General features: G+C 48.2%; 1 protein-coding gene and 1 pseudogene across 1 annotated transcript in view; one reads left to right on the top strand and one right to left on the bottom strand.

Annotated features, from left to right (window-relative positions):
* Nucleotides 1-647: 647 nt before the first annotated feature.
* The window catches only part of CLASP1 (cytoplasmic linker associated protein 1), a 262760-nt gene continuing 237510 nt past the window's right edge, over nt 648-25897 (bottom strand). The window contains exons 38-40 of the mRNA XM_078070663.1: nt 14442-14648; nt 12804-12920; nt 648-3783 (exon numbers count right to left, since the gene is read on the bottom strand). Coding sequence (XP_077926789.1) covers nt 3697-3783; nt 12804-12920; nt 14442-14648 — 411 coding nt within the window. The 3' untranslated portion in view covers nt 648-3696. The remainder of the gene's footprint in view (nt 3784-12803; nt 12921-14441; nt 14649-25897) is intronic.
* Nucleotides 8654-9009, top strand: LOC118540017 (ubiquitin-ribosomal protein eL40 fusion protein pseudogene; annotated as a pseudogene).

The raw sequence follows: 25897 nt of genomic DNA, 5'->3' as shown, positions 1-25897 counted from the left end.
CTCTTGTTCCACCGTAAAAATGGAACTGCCGGCCGGAAGAGTGGCGACTTGCCTGGGGAGGGTGGGAGCTGGGATTTGGGCCCAGGCATTTGTGATCCTACCACCCTGCTGTCACAGGTCAAACGGGGGAAGGACGTGGTGGGCCACAGGGAAAGGGGGCTGAGTCATGGGGTGGTGGTACCTGAGGTACATCACAGTACACAATGGAAAACTCACCATCTTTTTTTTAGTAAAAGGCTTCAAAAAAGTGGATTGGTGCCCTCGGTGTCCTGCACGCGTTCCTCCTAAGTCCATGCTCCGTCAGCTGCCAGGCGGCCCCCTCCCTCCAAGCCCTTCCCCGAGGTCTAGCCTGGTCCCAGCAGCAGCTCCTGAGCTGAGCTCCTGGGAGCTAACTTCTCTCTGCTCAGACAGCCCACCTGGGTCTTTACGCCCAACCCTTCCACTCCACACTGCAAGGTGGCAGCTCCTGAAAGCACTCAGGGCAGGCGGGACACTCCCCCTAGAGAGTGATGTGTTGACATTGAGAGAACTCCCTTGGTGGAGGCCCCTCAGATTCTTTACAAACGTGCCACCTTCTGGGGTCGGGGAGACGGGACAAGCCATCTACAGGATCCGGGGAGGAAAAAGACTGCTCCAGGGCAAGAAACTGAATTAAGTTTCATTTATTCTAGGGCAAACTCAAAAGGGTTTTTTTTGTTTTTTTTTTTTAGCAAATCCTAGCACATTATTAACAAAAAAAATCTGTACATTTGCCATGATACACTTGAAAGTGAAACAAATAAGATATAAATACAGATATGGATGTAACATGAAAAGCCCCCAAAAAACAAAAACAAAACCCAAAAAACCCAACCTGGGGGTGTGGGGACCATGCGTGTGAACACAGTGCTGACAAAACTATTTTGGTGGCTGATAGTTTTCAGAGCGTTTTTTTTTTTTCATTTCCAAACATCATTGTTAGCAAAGTCCTGGTGGGATTCTACAAAGTTCTTACTTGCTGTTAACATGTAGTATTAATGCTTGATAAATAAAGGGCGGCAGGGAAAGAAAAAGACGGAGGACACCAGGATCAGCTGCATCACCTGCACAGGAGAGGAGAAGCCGGGGGGAGCCACAGAGAGGCAGTCCTGGGCTGTCCGCGGCGCCGGCCCAGCGAAGCACACACGGTGTACTTGAAGGAAGCTGCATGCCCACCCTTGGCCTCAGCCTGCCGGCCGCACCGTGCCAAGTAGGAGCCGGGAGGGAAGCCGGCCCCAGCGGGAGGGAGGCTCGGGTGGGTGGGTTCGTCAGGGTCCTGGACGGTCAGGTGAACGGGGAGGCAAACACATTTCGCAGTTTTGGGTGCTTTGCTCTTTGTGGTGTTTGGGCCGAACAGGAGGCCTGCAGGGAGGCGGCGGCTGCGGCTGTCCAGGGTTCAGAGGGCGACGGCAGGCGCAGCTCCCTCCCCATGAGGTGGTGGCAGCATGCGAGTCTCCCCGGCAGCGAGGGCAGGGTTTTGACTGAGGCCAAGAGACCTGTAAGTGATTGTAGCTCTCTCTAGGTCGGGAGCCTGAAGGTTGGGGAAGTGACATTCAAGGCTAGCCCTTTGGGAGTACTGTGAGGACAACTCGGCAATGTTCAAGATTCTTCCCAACTGCAGGCGGCGGGGACCGGGAGACCAGGGAGTCAGAGAGTTCAAGGAGGAAGATGTTTCCAAACGCATCAGGTGTAAAAGAACTCATAAATAACCTAGCCAGAATGCACGTTTCTACAACAGAGGAGTAATCAAAAGGTGCCCTGACCCACTTGTCGAGTGTAAAAAGAAAATCCCATTAGTGAAATATTAACAAACGGTATTTATCAATGAAAGTAAGGCCTGGTCCTGCTATGTTCTGAGCCAAAAATAAGTCAATATTCAACCACTTAAAATGCACCCCTGAAGTTCCTTCAACAGCAGCAGTGGGGTACTTCCCTCCATGTGCAAGATACCCCCTGCGTGCGCGCGCACACACACACACACACACACACACACACACACACGCTCTCTCTCAGTGAAGGCACCCTGGCTTCACTGTTCCTGGACCTTCATTTTCAGTGCCTAGTTCCAAATAAAGTATCTAAAATAAATTCCGAATGAAACTGAGTTTACGTGCGCTGCTACAGTGTCGCAACTTCCCACACAAGGGGAGGGCCAGAGCAGGGGGTCTGTGGAGTCCGCGGGGACCCCACGCAGTCTCTGTTCTCAGGGCTGCAGGCTGCAGGGGATTCTGCATCGCAACAGCAAACATCTCATTAAAAAAACACCACCAGAGCAGGCATTTTCCAGAAGGAAAAACCAGTTCCATTTAGACAGAGAATAGAAGCCTTTGCGATGACATCAAGGATTTCCATTTGGCTTTAAGAATTTTACTCAAAATGTATTTAACCAGATTCCAAATCTAGAGTTCCTTTTACTGGAGCAATCAAACCCTTAAGAAAAATTTGTAAGGGTAGTTTCTCTGATCATTTCTCATTGGAGAAAAGGAAACAGACTTTGAAACTGGGTTTCAAATCCTGTTTTTCTGCAATTTGCTAGCCGCCAAATTACTTTTTCCTTAAACAAGGAGGACTATTTCAACAGATGAGCAAGGAAGTACTTTTGTCCATAAAATTAAAAAAAAAAAAAAAAAGATTCTGATACTTGGCCTCTCTGGACTTTTCTTTGATCTTACTCCTATATTAAACCAAGAAGTCAAAACCGGGATGGCAGAGTTGCCATTTACCAGACTGACGGAGAACACTCCAGAACTGAGCAGCTGAGGCAGAGGCTGCGGGGGAGGCAGAGAGAGGGTGCTAATCTACAACTCCGCACCACCAAGCACCAGGGTCAAGGCGGAGCCCTGTTAAGAGTGTTCTCCCAAGAGCTGAGGAGTGGAACACTCACACGCACCTGCTGCTGTCCCTCCAGCTTCATCGACGGCCACCTTAGGCACCCACGGACGGCTGCTACAGATTCACCTTGATTTCTGTGTTTGGATTTAAACGGAAGAAAGAATTCCTTCGACTGGAAGCTCTGGGCGGGGACATCGCGAGTGGAGTGTTCAGAGGGGCGGGGAGCCCATCCTGGAAGGAGCCTGCAGAGGGGGCCCTGGGCCTCCAGGCTAGATCGTGTACAAGCAGAATCCCACGTGGTTGTTGTAAGACGGTCTTCAGGCTTTTCTCTGTTTCTTGCCAAGACTTGACTCACATTCTTAGTAGGTCTCACAATACAACTGAAAGACGTACGACCCTTTCCTGGCGTCACAGGCCGTATCCAGAAGGAAGTAAGTGAAGATGAGAGAGAAGCACAAATTAACATACCCTCCTCAAATGTTAGTAACTAAGAGAAAATGCTACTTTCTACCAAGTATTGGCCAGAGAGCTCCGATTTCTTGAAACTGCACCCCACACACATGGTTTTATGATCTCAGCAGGCTGTACGAGACGCGTTTAAGTATGGCTCTTTTCTTATTCCATTTGTTCCGTATGAGGACTGCAGTACAGGCCTTGCTTCCTTTACATTCAATACCAGTAAGATTCTACACAGAAGCTGCAAGGGACCAAAATACTGATTGTAATAAATATTTGCGGGCCTCCTTGTACTGACTGGGCAGCCGATGAGGGGGAGGGTGGGGGAAGGTCTCGGAGAGGCACCACCGACTGCTTCTAGGGCTACACGAAGAGACTCCGGCGCGGCCATTAGCTGTGTGTGGACACGTCGGATGAGGAGCTGCTGTTACTGTTCGTGGTCTGGGCCCTCTTTATATATAAGTTTAGTAGCTTCATCTGCAAAGAGAAGACACAAACACCATTAGCAGGAGGAAAGCAATCCGAGAGCAGACAACGAAAACCCAGGCGACAATAAGAAAACAGCATGTTCTGAGCGCCCAGGTGGCTCAGTCGTTAAGCGTCTGCCTTTGACTCAGGTCATGATCCCAGGGTCCTGGGATCGAGTCCTACGTCGGGCTCCCTGCTCGGCGGGGAGTCTGCTTCCCCCTCTGCCTCTGCCCTCCCCCCTCTCATGCTCGCGCTCTCGAAAAGAAGTATCTTTAAAAAAAAAAAAAAAAGAAGAAAACAGTATGTTCCTTAGTTGAGAAATTTGTCATACGAACATTTACTGAGGGCCTACTGCTCATGCAGCACACGTGTGCCCTGGGGCGAGGGCCACAGCGGTGGGAGGAGGTCAGGGTCTAGAAGAGAGGGAGCGGCGATGGTTCTCCGGAACAGAATGGAAAGTGAGCCACAAGGGTGCCAGGGAAGCAGGTACATGAAGGGCAGAGGCACACATTCCAGGGGCGACTGCGGCCAATGGCTGCACGCAGCTGGTGCGGAAAGCGGGGCGCGGGCCCATGTGCCCCGGGGACGGCTAGGCTAAACAAGGCTGATCACATTAAGAACAAAAAGAAACAAGTATTTGTGGAAACAGAATGCCCATAAACATCCACATAACACACAACTTTTAAGATTGAGGGAATTATGAACTATTTCCCATCCACGGCTCTTTACCTGCCTTGCTCTAAACAGGCCATGCGGCTGGTCTCCAGAGGGACCCAGGAAGAGAGGCTCAGCATGTGGTGCACGAGAAAGCAGGCCGCCCATGACAAGCAGGAACTGGAACAGCCACTATACAATAGAGCTCCTAGGAGAGGCTAAGTCTCCCTGACGTATCACACCAAGGTAGAGGTAGAGAATGAAGTGAACAGCTGTGTCGTGTGTTTCTCCACAAAGGGAGTCCGCAGCAGGCGGTCTCAGGTCTGCTGCTTTTATTGCACAGTCCGCCCTGGGGTCCCCACGCACCGGCCCCTGTAGCGCTGCCTTAGCCGCTTTAACTGAGCAGAGTACGACACAGGTTGCTTCTCCTTCCTCACCCCTTCAAGTTTTAAACCTTTAATTTTATTTTAAGATTTTATTTATTTATTTGAGAGAGAGAGAGAATGTGCATGAGTGGGGCAGAGGGAGACGTAGAATCTCAAGCAGACTCCCTGCTGAGTGCAGAGCCGACGTGGGGCTCGATCCTGTGACCCTGAGATCATGACCTGAGCTGAAGCCAAAAGTCGGACACTCAACTGACTGAGCCATCCAGGCACCCCATGAGGGCAGTACCATCATTTTACACGGGGATTCTAATGTTCTAAGGTTCAGAGTGATACATCCAGGGCTGACCAGGTTCAAGGGAAATCCTATTCATCAGACAAAGTGGCAGCCTGAGCCTCAACAGATCCAGCACAGTCCTAGAACAACTCCACCATTAACTAGTTGTGTGACTTCAGGCAAAACATTTTCTGAACCTCAACTTCCCCTCCTGCAAAATGAAGAACAATGAGAACACTTCCATGTGCCTCCAGTAGCTCCTTACTCAGCAAACATGTCCTCCGAACACCCCTCTCCTACTCCTGCGCGAGTTGTCCTCGCTATCCCCTCCTGCAGCTCACCCCATGCTGCCAAGCCCCCCAGTTCAGTCCTGTTCTCCTCCAGGAGGCCTCCGCCTTTCCTCCTGCTCCTGTGGGCCCGCGACCCAGTCACTGGGTCAGCTAGGCTGGTCACTCCTGGGGGACTGTGCAGGCTTGTGTCAGTCCTGTCCCACCCCAGGGCAGGACGAAGTTTTGCTTTTCCCACATGCCTTAGGGGTACAGCGAAGAGAGCAGCTTCCTAACCCATACTTGCTGAATCAAAGAGTTGTTAAAGAAGAAAAAAATGTTCCAGAAGACAGGACAGTTCTATTTCTGTGAAAGGCTGGTTAAAAAGGAGTTGCTAAACACTGTTGTACTTATTTGCAATCAAAACCACTGAAGTAGATGGATAAAGAAGATGTGGTATACATATATATACACAATGGAATACTTCCCAGCCATCAAAACAAAAAATGAAATCTGGCCATTTGCAACGACGTGGATGGAACTAGAGGGTATTATGCTGAGTGAAATAAGTCAATCACAGAAAGACAAGTATCATATGATCTCACCGATATGTGGAATTTTTTTTTTTTTTAAAGATTTTATTTATTTGAGAGAGAGAGCACATGAGCAGGGGGAGGGTCAGAGGGAGAAGCAGATTCCCTGCTGAGCAGGGAGCCCAATGCGGGACTCGATCCAGGGACTCCAGGATCATGACCTGAGCTGAAGGCAGTTGCTTAACCAACTGAGCCACCCAGGTGCCCCTGATATGTGGAATTTAAGAAACAAAACAGAGGATCATAGGGGAAGGGAGGGAAAAATGAAACAAGACGAAACCAGAGAGGGAGACAAACCATAAGAGACTCTTAATCACAGGAAACAAACTGAGGGCTGCTGGAGGGGAGCAGGGTAGAGGAATGGGGTAACCGGGTGATGGGCATTAAGGAGGGCACGTGATGTAATGAGCACTGGGTGTTACATGCAACTATGAATCACTGACCTCTACCCCCAAAACTAATAATATATGTTAATTAATTGAAAAAACAAAAACAACACGAAAGTATCCACTAGCAACGTCCAGAACATAAGTGCAAGCCCAAGGAAAAGATGGTAAGAGAGTTAATGACGTGTACATGTTCAGTAGTTCACAAGGAGCTTTTATGGATTGCCATATTTGAGCCACACAAAGATCCTTTGAGGGAGGCAGCACAGGTTCTCCTATTTTACAAATGAAAAGGCTAGAGTTCACTTGCTCCATAAGCTGGGAGAAATTCAAATTACAGACTGTTATAACGTTAGGACGTCAGATGTAATCCCCACAGCAACCACTAAGAAAACAGCTACAGAATATACACAGAAATGAGAAGGGAACAGAAACGTTTCAGTACACAAAGCAAACACAAAAGGCAGTAATGCAGAAAAATGAGGGATAGAAACAGCTCTACAGCATATAGAAAACATATGCCCAAATGACAAAGGTCTCTCCTCCCCAGTAGTTACTTCCAATGGAGATGGTGAGACTCTCCAGTCACAAGACAGAGATCGGCAGGATGGGTGAGGAAAACATGGTCCCACTCTATGCTGTCTGTAAGACTCACTTTAGGGAAGACACAACGAGGTTGAAAGCAAAAGGCTGGAAAAAGACACCCCATGCGAACCGTAATCGACTGTGCAGGGGTGGTTGTGCTAATGATATTGGGCAAAATAGACTTTAAATCAAAAAAGTTTATAAGGGACCAAGAAAGTCCTTATATATTCACAACAGGTCAATACAACAAGAAGACAGACCAAGTACAGACATTTAAGTATATAGTAACAGGCCAGCGGAATATAAGAAGAAAACACTGACAGAATTGAAAGGAGAAACAGTTTTACAGTAACAGCCGGAAACTTCAAGACTCCGTTCTTTTTTTAAGATTTTATTTATTTGACAGAGAAAGACACAGAGAGAGAGGGAACACAAGCAGGGGGAGTGGGAGAGGGAGAAGCAGGCCGCCCGCCAAGCAGGGAACCCGATGCAGGGCTCGATCCCAGGACCCCGGGATCATGACCTGAGCCGAAGGCAGACGCTTAACGACTGAGCCACCCAGGCGCCCCAAGACTCTGTTCTTAATAATGGAGAGAGCAACCAGAAAGAAGACAAAGAAATCAAAGACTTGCACACCACAACGAACCAACTAGATCTAACAGACACATCCAGAACACCCTACCCAACAACAGAATACACATTCTTCTCAAGAGCACACAGTCCATGCTCCAGAACAGGCTGTGTGTTAGGCCACAAATTAAGTCTCAATAGATTTACAAAGACAGATCCCTTACAAAGTGTCTTCTCTGACCACAAGTGGATGAAGTGAAAAGTCAGTAAAGGAAAGAAAACTGAAAAATTCACGAATTTGTGGAAACTGAACAACACACTGGTAAACAGCCAATGGGTCAAAGAAGAAATCACAAGGAAAATTAGAAGAGATCTTGAGACAAATGAAAACGAAAACACAACTTACCCAAACTTACAGGATGCAGCACACACAGCACAAAGAAGGAAATGTGTAGCCACAAATGCTTAGATTAAAACAGAAGGAAGAGCCCATAGCAATCACCTAACTTTACATCTTAAGGAAGTAGAAAGAGAATAAATTAAACCCAGAAGGAAGGAAATAATAAAGATTAGGACAGAGATAAAGAAAATAGAAAAACAACTTGAGAAAATCAATGAAACCAAATGCTGGTTCCTGGAAAAGATAAACAAAATCAACACAACTTTAGCTCAGTTACCTAAGAAAAAAGAAGACTCAAATTAGTAAAATCAGACACTAACGTGGGACATTACTACTAAACTCTACAGAAATAAAAAAGATTAGCGGCGCCTGCGTGGCTCAGTCGTTAAGCATCTGCCTTCGGCTCAGGTCATGATCTCAGGGTCCTGGGATCAAGTCCTGTGTTGGGCTCCCTGCTCAGCGGGAAGTCTGTTTCAACTCCCTCTACCTCTCCCCTCTGCTTGTTTTCTCTTTCTCTCTCTCAAATAAATAAAATCTTTAAAAAAAAAAAAAGAAATAAAAAAGATTATAAGAGAACACTATGAATAAATGTACACCAACAAATTAGATAACCCAGATGAAACGGACACATTCCTAGAAACATCAAACCTACCAAGACCGAATCATGAAGAAAGAGAAAAGGCAAACAGACCTATAATTAGTAAGAAGACTGAATCAGTAACCAAAAATCTCATAGGCGGCAGCGGCCCTGCGGCAGACACAGAGATGCAGATCTGTGTGAAGACCCTGACGGCAAGACCAACATTCTCGAGGTCGAGCCATGACACCACTGAGATGTTAAAGCCAAAATCCACGACAAGGACGGCATCCCGCCCAACCAGGGCAAACAGCTGGAGGATGGCCGCACTGTCTCAGACTACAATATCCAGAAGGAGGCCACGCTGTACTTGGAGCTTCACCTGCAGGGTGGCATCATCGAGCCTTCCCTCTGCCAGCTGGCCCAGAAACACAACTGCGACAAGATGATGTGCTGCAAGTGTTCTGCTCGCCTGCACCCCCGCGGTCACCTGCCACGGAAAGTGCGCCACACCAACAACCTGTGCCCCAAGAAGATCAAATAAGGCCCCTCCACCGGCTCTTCTTTTGCCTGCAGGGCCACCTCCTGCCAGAGCCCCGAGGCCCTGGGGCCTCGATACAAGTTTTCCTTTCACTGACAGCAGTAAAACAGAAAGAAAACCACAACAAAAAACTTCTTATAAAGAAAAGCCCTAGACCAGATGGCTTCCCTAATAAATTCTACCAAACATTTAGCAAACTAACACCAACCCTCTGCAAACTCTTCCATGAAATCGAAGATTAAGGAGCACTTCCAAACTCATGCTGTAAGGTCAGCATTGTCCTGATACCAAAGCCAGATGGAAGATAAGAACAGAAAACTACAAGTCAATATCTGTTATGAACACTGATATAAAAACCCTCAAGACGACTAGCAAGCAAACTGAATTCAATAGCATATTAAAAAGAGTATACACCATGGCCAAGTGGGATTTGTTCCTGAAATTCCGATAGCTCAACATATGAAAATCTAATCAATATAATACACCACATTAACAGAATGAAGGGAAAAAAACCACATGATCATTTCAATTGATGATGACAAAATTCAACACCCTTTGATAATAAAATTACTCAACAAACTAGGAATAGAAGGGAACTGCCTCAACATATCAAAATCTACATATGGGGAGCCTATGATGAACATTATGCTCAATGGTAAAAGACTGAAAGTGTTCTTGGAAGATCAAGAACAAGGCAAGGATGCTGACGTTCCCCACTTCTATTCAATTTGGTACTAGAAGTTCCAGCCAGAGCAATGAGACAAGAAAATAAAAGGCCTCCACACTGGAAAGAAGTAAAATAGTCTCTATTCATAGATGATGAAAGATCTTATATGTGGAAAATCCTAATGATTCCCCCCAAAACACCCTGCTAAGACTAATACATTTAGCAAAGTAGTAGGATATAAAATTGTCAGTTAATGGAGAGAGGGTAGTCTTTTCAACAAATGGTGCCGTGGAAACTGGATATCCACATGCAAAGGAATGAGATTGGAGCATCACCTAATGCCATACAAAAATTAATTCAAAATGGACCAGAGACCTGCATGTGTGAGTTAAATTATAAAACTCTTAGAAGAAAACACAGGGCAGAAGCTTCACAACACTGGATTTGTCACTGATTTCTTGGATATGACACCAAGATCACCGGCAACAAAACAACAGATAAATTGGACTTCATGAAAATTAAAAAATTTTACGCATCAAAAGACAGGGATTAATATTCAAAATATACAGAGAACTTCTAACTAAAACTCAACAATTAAAAAACAACAAACCCCAATTCAAAATGGACAAAGGACTTGAGTAGATATTTCCCCAAAGATACACCAAGCAGCCAACAGAACATATGGCCGCCAGCCAGTGGGATGGCTACCATCAAAAAAAGAGAAAACAAATGCTGGTGAGTATGTGGAGAAACTGGAGCCCTTGGGTGCTGTTCTCGGGACTGTAAAAGGGCACAGCCACCGTGGAAAAGTTATTATAGCATTCAGCAATTCCAGTCCTGCATAGCTAACCCAAAAGAACTGAAAGTCAGGTCTCAAAGACGTATCTGTGCACACATATTCATAGCACCACTACTCCCAACAGACACAAGGTGGAAAGAACAAGTGTCCGTTACCAAAAAATGGATCAGCAAGCTGTTGTATGTACATATAATGGAACATTATTTAGCCTCAAAAGGGAAGGACATTCTGGCACATGCTACCACAAGGATGAACCTCAAGGACCATTATTCTAAGTGAAATATGCCAGTTGTAAAAAGACAAATGATTCCACTTTTATGAGGCACCTCAGTAGTCAAATTCATAGAGACGAAAATAGAACAGTGGTGGCCAGGGGCCGGGAAGAGGGATAATAAGGAATTACTGCTCAATGGGTAGAGAGTATTGGTTTTACAAGATGAAAAAAGTTCTGGAGGTGATGGTCACACAGCAATGGGAATGTACTTACTACTGGTAAACTGTACACTCAAAAATGGTAAAGATAGCAAATTGTACGTTATGTGTATTCTTGCCATAATTTAAAAAAAAATCAGAAAAAGAAAAGAAAGCTTGTTCAAGGTCCTAGAGCTAGCTGAGAAGTGGGAGACGGCGACCAGAGGGCAGGCTATCTGACCCAGAGACGGTGTTGCTCTCAAAATGCCCCCACGCGTTCCTGTTGCGTCCTTGCATCGGGCCTTTCTCTACAGAGAAACACGAATTCTTTTTGTTTCTAGTCTAACGGACTTAGCGCCATGTCTGTCAGCTACCGATTTTTGGTGGTGGAGATGTGTATCTGAGTCTACAAAGTTCGTATTACCACACTAGAGTTACCACGTCTAACGCCTGTAACAGGATGGATCGGGCTAGCAAAGCAGAACGGTGCGAGGGCCGGCCTTCCTAAGCCCTCTGAGTGGACTCAAGCTGTAACGGGTTCCAGACCCAAGGCCACCACTGAAAGGAGCCCCAGCAGGTCGGCCACCGGACAGGGATGAGAAAACACCTGTACCTTCTCAGTCCATTATTAGTGGGGTCACACGAGACGATGGGACAGTTGCTTTACTGAGGAAAATGAAAATTGCCAGACAAAACCGGGGTCTAATACGATTTGGGGATGAATTTTAAAGGTTGAATTTCCTTTGTAAATACTGTCTTCTAGCCCTCACTGCTGGTGACTCTTGGCTCAGTATTTTTCAGGTCATGGCTAGGGCAGGGATCAGTGAGGAGCCTTTTTGTAGGAGGAAGTGGAAAATGGAATCAGGCGAAGTAGCCCCCAAATCATTTATCCACAGCCGCCTCACTCACACCTTCCGACCCAGCGGCTTATTTCTGTCTGCAAGAAGAGTCAAGTGTCTCCTTCTGGATCGGTGGTTCTCAAGCAGGGTGATTCTGCCCCCCAGGGGCGATCTGGCCATGTGCAGACTTAATGGGGATGACGACATCTGATGGTGGGGGTGCTACTGGAATCTACAGACGGCAGTCAGGAGCGCTGCCGATCTTCCTACGATGCCCAGGACAAGCCCCGACAACGAAGTGGCCCGAAGTGTCAGTGGTGCTGAGGGGCAAGTCCTGCTTGGACAGAGGCGGGCAAGCTGGCTTTGCCAGAACTCTCGGGGAGCGAGGCTCACCAGCTGTGTCGGAGGAACTGCTCTATTTGGAAAGAAACAGGGCACTACTTGTTGATTCCTTCCTTCATAAGGAGCACGCCAGGCACCCCTAGCTTCACGGTTTTTAATCCAGAATGCCGCCAGGGTGTTTTGAACTCCATGTTGATGCATGTCCCCCAGGGGCAGTCCCTGGAGTAGCCTCGCCACCAGGCAGGAGGCCTGCAAGGCCCGGGAGTTCAAGCTGCCGCTCCCCCGCCCCGCCTCTCCTGCCGAAGTTCGGGGCATCCACCTGCTCTCACCTGGCAGGCTCTTCAGATTTTAAGTTTATTTTTAAACCAATAAGCACTCTCAGCTGCAATGAGCCAATGGGCCTTTTGCTCCACATCTAGCCCCCGATTCCAGGAAACTCTGAAAGGAACGTGAGAGGCAGCATAGGGAGGGAAAAGCTGAGCTGTGTGTGCCCTTGGGCAGTTAAATGTGGGATAACTGTCCTTGTCCCACAGGGATGTTGTCATGAACGAACGCATCAACACACCAAGTGCAGCCAACAGCGTCCGGGACCCGGGACCCGGGACTCAGCAAGCACCAGGCGAGAGCCTGCGATCGTGACTGCTGATGCCCCCGAGGGACCCCGGCTGTCTGGAGGCCAGAGCCGCAGCCAAGCAGACCTGTGACGGCCAGCAGAGCCCAGGTGTAACACTATACATACCTTGCTCCCCGTGAGCTGTGCGAGGTGAGGTTTCAGCTCTTCTCCAATTACAGAATAAATTGCCACTAAGCAAAACACGCTGGCCTTACGCACGCTGCTTTCGGTGTTGTCATAACCCTACAAAGTCAGAGGGGACACAAAAAGGACATGAGATCAAAGGTCTGCTTCACAGTCAATGTCTCATCCACACTTCCACGAATGCCCTCACAGTTCACCCGTGGACTTGTTGCCAACAACCATGGCGCACCTGAGGTCTGCCACGGAGCCCAGAGAGGCCAAAACCTCACGGGGTCGAGAATGCGCTGGCGCCTGGGGCTGGAAGCGGGCGGCTGGCCCGCCTGCGCACGGGGTGCCGTTCTACCGGAGCTGTCACAGCAGCGCCTCCCGACACGCGTGCGCCAGACAGCGGGAGAGCAGTTAGCTCACTTCTCTCACATTTCTCCCAACGGTAAAGCCAATCTTTTTTTTTTTTTTGAAAAAAAGAGACAGAGCGCGCAAGCACGAGCATGTGGTGCGGGGGAGCAGAGGGAGAGGGAGAAGCAGGCTCCCCACCGAGCAGGGAAGCCCCGACCAAGGGGCTCCATCCCAGGACCCTGGGATCATGACCCGAGCCGAAGGCAGACGCTGAACCGACTGAGCCACCCAGGCATCACCCGGGTAAAACAAATCTTGTGTGAAAATGCCTTTTAAGAAATGAGAACTGCATCCCTCACTCTTGTGGGCAGAACCTCTGTGCCAGCCAAAAATGGCTGGGGAACGTCCAGACCCACATCCTCTACAACTGGGCCTCAATCTACCTGTTGGCCTGGCCCCTGCCCCACACTCAAATGGGACTACCTGCTGCTCTCCAAGCAGCCCTGAGGATTTTTCAGTCTGTATTTAAACTCCAAGCCAAGTGCTTGGCAAGCAGAGTATTTATTAAATTGTGAAGCTGGGTTCTCCCTACCTTCCCCCTGAAATCTTGCTCTCCTTCCAGGGTCTGACTCTAAACTGGCTCCTAGGTGAGCCCTCCCCTCTCCACTACCCCAGCCCCGAAAACACCCCTCGGCCTCTGATCTCGGAAACCTCCACTCGTACCTACAGTAACGGCGCGTGGTGCCCCCATCTAGAGCCGCCTGCACGGCTGCACCGGGTCCCATGGCACGCTGAAACACCCTCGGGATCGTGCCGCAGCACCATAAAACATCTCTTCTCTTCCAGAGTCTAACGCAATGCCTCACACTTAAAAGGCTTTCAAGAAGTGTTTGCTGGAGAGGAGAGCAAGGACCTGTACCTGATCCATGGCCCGCCTTGCCCAGGGCTGGGGCCCACAGATGTGCAATAAGGGTTTGCCGAAGGAACGAACAACAACAAAAACGACCAAAATATATTTACAGTAAACAGAAAGCTCATTCTGGGAGCCACAGTTCTAATCCGCCAGAAGATCGTCCTGCTACATTCAGGGGAGGCGTCAGAAAACAGAAGACGTGGGGCGTCCAAGCCATACAGCTGCACAGGTTCCTAAAAGCACAGGCCGGCGCTGCCTTTCCCTCCCCGCCCCTGGGGTGCACGAGGAGAGCAAAGCCCCCACACGCCCAGGGAGGGCGGTGCCTGCTCCGGCCTCACAGCCCGGGGCAGACAGCCGCCGGGAGGGCCCACCTGTAGCAAGCCCGGGATGATGTCGGCGAGGAGCTGCAACAAGGACTCCTTGGCGATCCTCTCGACGACTTTGGTCTGCATCTTGATGGCGGCGAGGTTGATGGGGTAGTCGGCCGTCTGGATGATGGGACAGAGGACTTTGATGCACTGCTCCGGGTGGATGGAGCTGGCCAGCGTGGACGCCGCCTCCTCGGCCGCACGCACCACCTGAAACACCAGGTCCCCCACACGAGTGAGCTCCCAAAGACCAAGTCACACTGCCGCCTAACTTCGGAAGCCAGACCATAGACTTCACCTGATGTCTCTGGTTAATTTTGTACAAGGAAGTAAAAGCAGAGTGGTTTGGAGGGTGATTTTACAGGGGATAGGGGGCATGGGAAGGCACGCGTGGGGATTCTGCCAGAAACCTTGGAAAAGTGGTTCTCCAAGTGCTGCCTCCCCCTGCAGCAGCAGCATTCCTGAGAACATGCTAGAAATGCAACTTCCCTGGCCCCAACCCGGACTGGTTGAATCAGAGACTGGGGGCGTGGGGGGTGGGGGGGTGGAGCCCAGCAAGCTGTTTTGGGTTTTTTTTTTTTTTTCTTAATTTATTTGACAGGGTGCCTGGGTGGCTCAGTCAGTTAAGCATCCGACTCTTGGTTTCGGCTCAGGTCATGATCCCAGGCTCCTGGGATCAAGCCCCACGGCGGGCTCCCTGCTCAGCGGGGAGTCTGCTTCTCCCTCTGACCCTACCCCTGCTTGTGCTCTGTCAAATAAATAAATTTTAAAAAGTCTTTAAAAATTTATCTGAGAGACAGAGAGCAAGCGCATGTGCGAGTGGGCGGGGAGGGGCAGAGGGAGAGAGAGAATCTCAAGCAGACTCCCCGCTGAGTGTAAAGCCTGATGCAGGGCTTGAGCTCACCACTCTGAGATCATGACCTGAGCCAAAACCAAGAGTTGGATGCTTAACTGACTGAGCCACCCAGGCGCCCCCCAGCAAGCTGTTTTAATACTAAGCACTTGGGAGAGTCTCCCATACAGGAAAATTTGAGAGTCTCTGCCCTCGAAGATTAGGAGCTAAAAATAAATATAAATGCTTGTGGGACATCATCCGCAATTAAAACAACTAGAGAGAAGCCTAGAAGAAAAATCAGAATGGCTTCAATACTTAGGATTCCATGGAAGCGCCTAATTGTAAAGCAGTTGGGGAGGCTCAGAAAGAATTCCGGGTTTTCCTGTGAGGAGATTCTTTTTTTTTTTTTTCATTAACATAAAATGTATTATTTGTTTCAGAGGTACAGGTCTGTGATTCATCAGTCTTACACAATTCACATTGCTCACCCTAGCACATACCCTTCCCAATGTCCATCACCCAGCCACCCCATCCCTCCCACCCCCCTCCACTCCAGCAACCCTCAGTTTGTTTCCTGAAATTAAGAGTCTCTTATGGTTTGTCTCCCTCTCTGGTTTCATCTTATTTCATTTTTCCCCCTGTGAGGAGATTCTTATGGGAAGTTCCTTTTCCAAGAATCTGTGCTGGTATCACCCTCATCTTGCATTCTGAAAGAGGTGCATGAAATGGCCACCTCATGGCCAAAGGAGCAGCCGCTGACCTCTGAAAAGGTCACAGTGCACTAGAATACACTAAGTATTTGTACTAGAGGCCACCAGAAGGGCCGCAAAAACCCTCTGTAATAAAGGTAGAAATTAAATGCAAAACCCAGCAAGGAACAAAGAGCGTGGGCTCTGGACTTCGGTGGCAAACCCCAGCCACGCCATTCACAAGTGCTAAACCCCCATCTCCTTATCTGTAAGATGGGGATACCTCTCAAATACCATTTGATAAGTAGTATCAGAATGTACTATTCAGTAGATGAAAGTTACTCCTATTAATAGCACAGGGCTATATATATAAATGATCAACAAAAACACCAGGCTGTAAACATGTATGCATTTTCTTATGAAATGTAATGAAAATCTACTACTTTTCTCCTACTGCCCTGCCCTGGACTGGTCATTCCATCCAGATTCTTCTCTGCTTTGTGTTCTGCTATTTGAAACAAGTCAGCTCTGTCTTTAACTCAGCAAGAAGACCAAGGTTATCACCTCAAGCCTTCAATCACCCCAGTGCTCTCGTGATTGAAGCAAAGATTGACCAACAAAAACAGCAGACAGACCATCTGGAAGACATCTTCTAGACCTAGGCAAGAGTGGGCTAAGACATCGGGGCTTACAAGCCAGGGAGGATAGGACGCACGGACCGCATGAGGTCACTGCAGGGCCCTGACTGAGGCACTGCCCCCCAGAGCCCCAGCTCCTCTCTCTAGGAGGGACAGGGTCAGATCTCAGGGCGCTGCGGTCATGGCTTCGGGACAAGACGCAGCCCAGCCTTGTGTTCAGTGTGGGCTACGCTACCCCATGAACAGGACTCATTTCCCGGAGTGTACCTCAGCGGTCTGCGTGTCTGCTTTGCTCTCTGAACAGTAATGGGAAATCCTTTCAACACAAGGGGGTTGAATTCATCTCATTTAAAAATTGGTATTAAGACTGGTCATGCTGCATTAACGGTGGAAGTTCCACCTTGGCTACTCATGTCCCAACACCTGGCATTTAACACTATGAAAAACCTGGAAGGAAATGCATGAAATGTTCACTCACTATCTCAGAGTGGTAAGATTATGGGTCATTTTGTTTTCTTCTTCATATTTTTTATATTGAAAAATTGCAATGAGCATCATAGTACTGTTCATAGCAAGGAGAATGTGTTCATAAAAATTTACTTCAAGTGTTTTTTTGAGATCAGGGAAAGTTAACAATGCAGCCCTTGGTTCATGGGGAGCAGGGAGGATGGGGTGCTGGCGGCCCATCATCTTCCAGAACTGAATCTGAACCCTGGCATGGAGTCACACTCCCTGGGTGTTAGCTGAGTGTGGTGCCTCTGTATTTATAATACAGGATATCATTACGATCACCATAATAAATATTGTTATCTCTGTTTATCTCCTATGTTTCCACAAGCTCTAAACTAAAAACTAGAAAACTAGTTAAACTAGAAAACTGCTAAACTAGAAAACTCACTGTCCTTCAAACACACGTGGTTGACCATGTGCCCTCCTTGACCAGCAGAAAGATCTTCTTCCTCAACTCCTAGAGTTTTTCCTCTATTGCTGGCACCTATTACAGGTTGCTTTGCATTCTTGCCAACATTTTCATGTGTGCCCCCTTCCTCCCAAACAGGCTGCAAAGGCCTAGTAGACAGGGGCTGGGGCATTTCCTTTGTACCACAAAGTACACTGTAAGGCTGGATATTTACCAGGTGTGCAACCTTCCAGATGGACTGAATTTCATTCTGTCTTCCTGAGGATAGGTTTCTATTTAAAGAGGCCCTGCCTTCTTGAATTCTCAAAGTTCTCTTTCTTTCTTATTAGAGGCCTTTTGAACTTTCCCTGGGAGGGCCTGCTATCTCCTTAAAGCATTGACCAAAGTCTAGGTGTCTCATTCAATAAGCTCACGCCCCCATCACCTGGCCAGCATGCTCATGGACACAACGCATACTCTGTGGGGGCAAAGATTGGGATTATGTATTAATCATTTCAGGAGTCAAAACGGGGACCCTGATCAGCATGGTTCAAGGATGAATACTGTGTACATGTGAGAAGACAGGTATCAAGAACATCACAATTTATCTGTGCTTATTCTTATTTATATCATGCAAAGCACTAGAGAGAGAAAAGAATCTTACTCTTAATAAACCCATAAGAGCAATGTCCCTTTCATACCACCATTCCTCTGCCTTCTGTTTTGTGCTCTGTGTATACATTCATTTACTCCTTGTGTCAGGGACTGAGCTCAGAGCTCAGGCCACAGGCGTGAGGACGATGGCTGGGGGCCCAGCCCTCACGGTGCTGGACTGGGGTGGGGGGTGGGGGGCGGTCCGTGCAGAGGGGCAGCATGAGGATGCAAAGCCCCAGGAAGTGGTGGACCAGGCCACAGAAGCAGGCAGGGGCCAGATGGCGGGGAGCTGCCGCCTGCAGAGCGTCCTGCCATTGGCCAGGATTAGATGAAAGAAAGTTGGTGAGGGACGGGACGCAGAATGAGCATCTGTGGAACGCATCCTGGGTGTTCTGTGGGGATGCCTCCAGATCAAGGGCCCCTGGTCACGCAGAGCCAGCCCACCATGTCTCCACCTCCTCTACAGTATGTGAGCGGTCTGGGTGAGCCAGGCGGCGAGCTCAGCCTTCCCAGGCACCTTGACACAAGCGGGCCGACCGCCCTGTCCGTAAGCATGAACTCAGTCAGTCACACTGATGACATCGCCCTCCACTTTACACACACGAGACAATTTAGAGAAAGCCCACTGTGATTTTCTCCTTGCCAACTCAACCTCCTGCCAAGGCGCAGCTTTTTCCACACACGTCCCCTGAAAGCAGAGTGTTGCGTGGCCCTGGTGGGCACGCATGACCTTCCACCTTTCACCTCAAGAAGGGCAGCTCCAGAGTTGTATGGACACATTCTCAGCCTCTGAGAGCAGCGGGCAGACAAACCTGAGTTCATTCCTCTGGCAAGACACTCAATTGGTCTGATAATTGGGCCTCAATTTTTTAAAAATTCTAAAATGGGGATATAAAAGGTATCAACTGTGACAGATACTGGAGTGAGATAACCTACAAACACCTGCAGCCAAGAGGCCACCGGGGGGCAGAGTGGAGCACCTGGGAGCTCTGGGGCTGCCAGAGAGCACAGCTCTGGCCACAGGACCCCTCTGACCAGGGCTAGCACCCACATTAAGTGGGTCTGCCATTGCCAAGAATCTCTCTAAAAAGCTAACCCAAAACTAGGCCCACATTCATCGAGATGGCGTGGAAGGTCAGCAAGGCTTGGCTCCTGCCTGACCATCTAGCGGTGTTTCCGCCCTCCCTCCCTGTCCCCCTGTGCCCTGGTGACACGGAGCTGACGGCACGCCCTGCACACGCCCTGCTGGCCACTTCTCAGAGCCCCGGACTAACCCCTCCATTCTTCTTCACTGTCGCTCACTCGTGCTCTTCTCCTGGCTGGGCCAGGTCAGCCTTCAAGACTCACTCACGGTAGTACGGCTCTGGGAAGCCTCGTGTGCACACCTTCATCACTGCACTCAAACACCTTGCTCAAGTGCTCTCTCCCACTAGACGAAAAGTCCCTGGAAGGTGAGCTACCATCTTAGCCGTTTTTCTATCCCCCATGCCCAACAGAATGCCCAATATGCACGAGGTCACCAGGTGCTCAGTGAGTTTGTCAAACGAGTACTCCCACAGTGTATGTATTTTTAAAAGTGCCCATGACTGGCAAAGTCACCTCTGGGGCATGCCTCACTGATTTGCATTTACATGTTCCAACCGAGGAGCTAGCCCAGAAAATGAGGAGGAAGCAAGATATCTATAAATGACCAACTTGGGCCTTGGGCAAAATCAACCATAGAAGGCCCAGAGGGTCCCATTCCAGGTGACATGCCTGAAAGGCAACTGCTCTGTCCTTTGCAAAAGAGACTTTAGTTCAGGTTGGTTTTTTCTAGTATACGCTGTTTGACGAGGGGCAGTGTATTTCTGAGAAGACTTCCATCATGCGACGAATTACCCTAAAATCAAGTGCTTTTCTTCCTCCTCAGTTCCTGCATGTCCCACGGGTTGCCGTAAGTCCACAGTGCACTTGGGAAAGCCCCACACTGGGCACGTGGCTGAGTTACGTACTGCTAAGCAGAAGGTGGACAGTGGAAGAGGGGGTCCATCTCTTTTCTAAGCTGGTCCCACAGGGAGACCGAGACCGTGCTCTGAAACCCATGCCTTTCTGCTGTGCAAAACTACTGTTTCCAAGTATCCTAATATACTGCTCAGAATGCTTAGTACTGACTGAAGAAACTTTCTTAGTTTTTAAACATGGGGGAAAAAATAGCAGGGTCAGAAAATACTGGATAACTTCATAGATACAGCCAAGGTAGAAAATACCGAGGGACAGGAATCCATGTTTAGGATCCCGCTGGGAGCGGGGCAGCAGCTCAGCGGGTGCAAAGACAGGCGTGCAAACAGCCTGGGATTCAGGTGTTAGCAGCGCCACTCAACAGTCCTGACAGGAGCAGACTGCCTCCCCGCGCCCCTGGGCATGCAGCGAGCATTAATGGGACGAGGAAGGGTACTGGCAGGCTCACAGCAAGAACTCGGTCCCATCGTAAGGTGTCCTTCCTTCCCTCCCACCTCTCCGTGCTCTCTTGTCATTCAGGTGAAAGGGAGCTACCCTACCCTAGGCAGCTGCTGGGTCCACAGACTTCCACATCTGCTGAGCTGAAACCCAAACCCAAGGAGAACTTCCTTTTCTAGAACTCCGGGAATTTTCCATGTCACCCTGCATGAAGCATTTAATCAAATGTACCTAACATAAAAAGGTTTTCGGAAAATGTCTGAAAATAAAAAGCCAGAAGGTGTACTTCTGGCTTTGAGGCCTTCTCTCTTACACCCGGTTACAGAAAGTTTCCCAAGGCAGACATCGTTTTTGGCAAGGAGGGTAGGTGTTCCTGACTTCCCTCTAGATGCCAAGCCCCCAGTTTCTGGCGAGCTGCCTGAATCAGGGTGAACTTTAGGTTTTGCCCCTATGTTCTATGTAACATAAGAAGCAAAGATTATAAATGTAAGCAAACAGAGAGCAAAAGTAAACATGGGCACCAGAAAGGAAGGAGAACAATACTGTTTGGGAGACAAGGTGGCCAGAAACGGCAAGGATTTTAAAAAGGGCAATGGGGCATATTTATGACACGGCAGCATCAAGCAGGTTATAACCCACCTTGACGTGATCCAGACTGTTCCAAGTCTGACTCTGCTACAGTCTGGTTAGAAACATAAGGATTCTTTCTTTTCAAAGTTAGTGAAATAATAGTAGCCAGCTGGGAAAAGCATAATTTCCTCATTTTTTTTTTTTAAATGAGATCATTACTAAGAATATTAATGAATGTTTGCTTAAAGATAAGGTTTCTTCTAGAGCACAGAACTTGTCAAAATTTGGATTGTGTGTTTTAAGTTCGCAAAGTTTGGTTTGGCTCTGTCACAGACACACCAGAAAAATTGGTTGAATTAAAAAAAAAAAAAAGCAAATGTTCCTAAACAATGACTGGAATCAAAGAAGTCTTCCCAGTTGGGCATACCTAGTTTAGCCCCTCAGAAATGTGGAGGCTAAGGAAAAGCATGGCGCCACCTCCTGGGGAAAAGCTGGAAAGACCTTATACAAATGGGATCCACACTGAGTTTTGGTATCCACCAGGATCCTGAGGAGATTTGGTCATTGGTGAGAGACTGGCACTTAATAAATGCCAGGATTTAAGGTGGGGTGCCAGCATGGGTCTGGACCTGCTTGCGAGTCCTCACTTAGCTAGGCTCAGTACCATGCCAGAGGGAGCAAGGCAGGAAAGAAAAAAAAAGCTCCGAGTGGAACGTCCACAGGCCTGAGTTTTGGACCTGGTTTTGTCATCAACTAGTGAGGTGGTCTGGGGATAAATTTCTTCTGCTTTCCAGGCCTCAGCTTCCGTCATCAGAAAAATGAGGGGGAGACTATAAAATCAAGGATTTTCACATTATCTTGGGTTATATAACCTTATCTTCCATGTCTACTTGACAAACACTTTCTCCTGGGGTGAGGGGTGCGGGGGGGAAACACACAGGAAAAATGTCAGGAGGCCGAGTCTGAATGAAATGATGTCTAACAAGAGAGCCATCACATCCTTGCCTGGAAAAGCAGATTTGGGGCAATACTTTCTCTCTCATAATGTATTAAGGCAGCTAAAGGGGAGACTTATTCTGTCCTACCCCAAAGGGCAGAATTAGGGCCAAGAGGAAAAGGGGCTGAGAGCCGGGAGGGCACTGCAGACACTGGGCTGGCCGGCCTCTCAGGAGGGGCTGAAGAGACAACCTAAATCTCAGACGGGAAGCTGGGAATCACACAGAAGCCTCCTCCACTGCATCCCCAGTGTCCACCTCTCAAATCTCATGGTGTTTTCCAGGCTGGAGGTGACAATGTGACAGCCACTCCAGGGCAGTAGCCCCAAGACAAAAGTTGTGTTTTCCATTGGTGTTTTAAAGTTTGCTCAGCCAAATTTAAATAGCCTTCTTAGATGTATTTAGGAAAGCTTGTCGACAATTCTGTCAATCCGTCTACTTTCTTGGGTGGACGAGGAGAGAAAGGATGGTACCTTCAGTTTTCAACAATGAGTCCTGCAGGGCATGGCGCATCCCCGCTCCCCGCGCACCTGCATTCTAGAGACCCAGAGAGTGCCTGTGACTTGCCCACAGTCACACAGCCAGTGAAAGGCAGAAGCAGGATGAGAACCCAGGACTTCAAACTCCAAACTCAAAGGCTCTGACATTAAACAATGGCCCTCTTGCCTGTTTCTGGGTAAGATGCCTTTCCTGAAGCTACAGGAGCTAAAGGCCATGAGTCACACCAGGCTCCTAGGAGGGCCAGTCCACCAGAGGGAGGAGCCGCACCCCTGCCCCGAGTAACACTGCAAGGGCGGCCGGCGCTGCCATTCAGAAGCAGACACCGCGCCTGGCACTTTACGACAATCCTGCGGGGTGGGACAGGGTAGCTCCACTTGACATATAGAACACGACAGCAGTGTGGGTTCTATGGAGTCTTCTAAAAGCCCATGTTCCCTCCCCCTGGCTGTGCTGCCCTGGTTCACTGTTAGAATCCTCCCCCTAACTACTCCTCGCAGCCAGTCTTGGGTTCTAACTACCTCAGGCAGTCTTCCCTGCCTCTTCCAGCCCACTCCAAACTCCTAGCGCATCTCACTCTGAACCACACGTTTGCTTTAACCTCAACTGAACCACGGGCTCTTTGAAGACTGGAGCCCTGCCCCCTGCCCCCCCAACTTCCTGCCTCCAATAATAAAATATTTACCAGAGTTTGTGCTATTAGTGTCAGACTGTTGGCTTGGCAACTATTAACCTTTAAATGAGTATATAGATTTCTGTTTTTGCCTTTTTGTTAAGCAGCAAAAACGTACAAAGGAAATAGGGTTTCTAGCCACATCCCAAGACTGAGTCAAGGAAAAAGTACATATTTAGGACCTACAAAGGTTTAGGTTTCTTACTCAATAGCAACTTCTAGCACCGTGAGGCTGGATGAGACACAGATAATCATCTAGTCCACTCCCTGCGCTAACAGATAAGAAAAACCAAGGTCCAGAGAGGTGAAGTAATTTCTCTAGGTTCACACAACGCATTGTTCTCCAGAGCCAATTGACACACGGCTGCTACCCCGGGAGGCTTCCAAAGACCATTCTAGAGTACAGAGGGTCTGGGTTTAGTCGTGGTCAGTTAGTGATTTTAATTGGTATTTGAAAGAGAATTATCCACTTGCTAAAATAAAACGTGACACACTGACACACTGCTGCTTTTCTCTGGCCCTATTTGTCAAAAGGACTGCGTAAGACACGCCACGCCAGCAGGGTATGGCAGAAGCAAGAAGCTAGTTCCCGAAATGTTTATTTTAAAAATAATTTTGGTCTGGCTTTACTTTTAATTCCTTGAAATCATAAAATATAAAATTAACTAGAAATGCTTTAAGCTCAAAACCCCTAAAAGAAAAAAACTGTTTTATATTTATCTCAGAATCCAACTTCCCCAAACAAGTCAAACCACCCAAGGCCAGACGGTGATGTCCGGAAGCCCCAGACTTTTGTGCATGGCAAGAAATGTTTGGTGACCCAGTCCAGCACATAAAAGGATGCTATAGACAAATAAAACTGAATATTCACTAACGTGGGCAAGGGCAAGTTCAGGAAACGATCCAAGAGTTTCAATTATAGAACATCTTCAAGACACAGAGTTGGTATTTCTTTCAACTTTAAATAAACATTTACCAAACATTTCCACATTTGGGGGATTATATGTAAGACAAAATTCCTGGGAGCAACAGCTGTTCTTACATCAAACGTGTCTAAAATGATTCATAATCGGCACATCAATTGTTTACGAAGAAAGAGGTGCTTCTGAAACAGATAAGGATGTCTAAAACCAGTTTCACGTGGTAATATTAACAGAGCATATGACATGTCCACACTGTCATGTCTTTGAGTCCCGTGATGCTCATGCTTTATAGGGTCACACAGAGGTGATGAGACCCAACAGCTGGACAGGACACACGCTGGACTGAAAACCGGGTTTCCTGCCTCTGGAGTCATCCCCCCCCCCACGCTGACCCCAGAATCCATTCGTACCATCGATTCTCTTATCAAATCCCCTCTTCACCGGTGAAGGAGAGAATCAGCACCAGCCCGAACAGACTGCAAATTCTAAGAGGAGAAAAGGTAAAACCGATGTTTTCTTTCAAAACAGAAAATGGGCTTCAGATTTCTGAGGGTCACTACCAAGGCTGGGCTCCTCAAGATGGTCGCTACAAGCTAACCCTCCTGAAAACCACAGTGACTTCATTAACAAGACGTTAAAACTCTGTAGCAAAGTTTATTTACTAAAAACATAAAAACAAGGAGTTAGATAATGAAGGAGATGTACTTATTCAAATAAGGAACAGGAAAACATCTCTAGGCTGATCCACACCAACGTCTCAAATAGAAACTCTAAACTGGTATCCAAATCCTCCATGGTGCTTAACCAGGTCTGTGTTGGCTGAAGATGGGTGATGCCTGAGCGAGATCTAGTACCTGGTACACTTTCAGTGTGTAGCAAAAGTGTTTTACATGCACGGTTCCTTTTAAAAGACCCTGAGAAAACAGACCCTCGTTTAAAGGATGGGAAAACAAGCCATCTTATCATTAGCCCTACCCTACTCCTCTTCTCTCACTGCTATCGTCCCGGTGCCATCACAAGGTGCCTTGTGGCGTGGCCACCACCACAGCGGGCACGGGAGGACATCTGCTGCTAAGGTCTCAGGGCAGATGTGCCAGCCTGCCGGGTCTCATGTCCTGCTAAAGCCTGGGCTCTGTCTGTGAATACAAAACCAACTAGCTTCCTACGGGACGGAAGTTCTGGGGCGCTCAAAGGAATGACCACACTTGGGAAGTACTAATTAGCTAGGAGAGCAGACTCTGCCTCTGTAGGACCGATATATTAGTCACTGGGTCTAGAAACATTTTGGATCCTTCCCAATGTCTGAATAACGCCCGAATGTAGTGACGAGAAAACATAACTAAAGAAATACCGTGTGCGATGTTCTCTGCCAACAAGATGGCTACAACACAAACTTGATGTGCACCTAAGTATTCTGCCTGAAAACACAAGAACGGGGAATAGAGACAGATTGGTTAAAATACGAGAAAGACTACAAGAATTTCAAAGGGAAAGAAAAAGAAAAAAACCATACCTAAAACCTACACACACAGGTGCCCAAGTGAGGAGCTTCTGGCAAAGTGACAGAGTGAAGTTTCATAAGGAGAACTACAAGGGCATCGAGTCAAGGTGAGTACGAAAGTATGCAAAGCAGGGGAGACGGGCCAATAC

The sequence above is a fragment of the Halichoerus grypus genome, chromosome 4, assembly GCF_964656455.1.
Source record: "Halichoerus grypus chromosome 4, mHalGry1.hap1.1, whole genome shotgun sequence".
NCBI lineage: Eukaryota > Metazoa > Chordata > Mammalia > Carnivora > Phocidae > Halichoerus > Halichoerus grypus.
The sequence above is the reverse complement of the archived record's forward strand: the minus strand, read 5'-3'. Positions and strand labels throughout refer to the sequence as shown.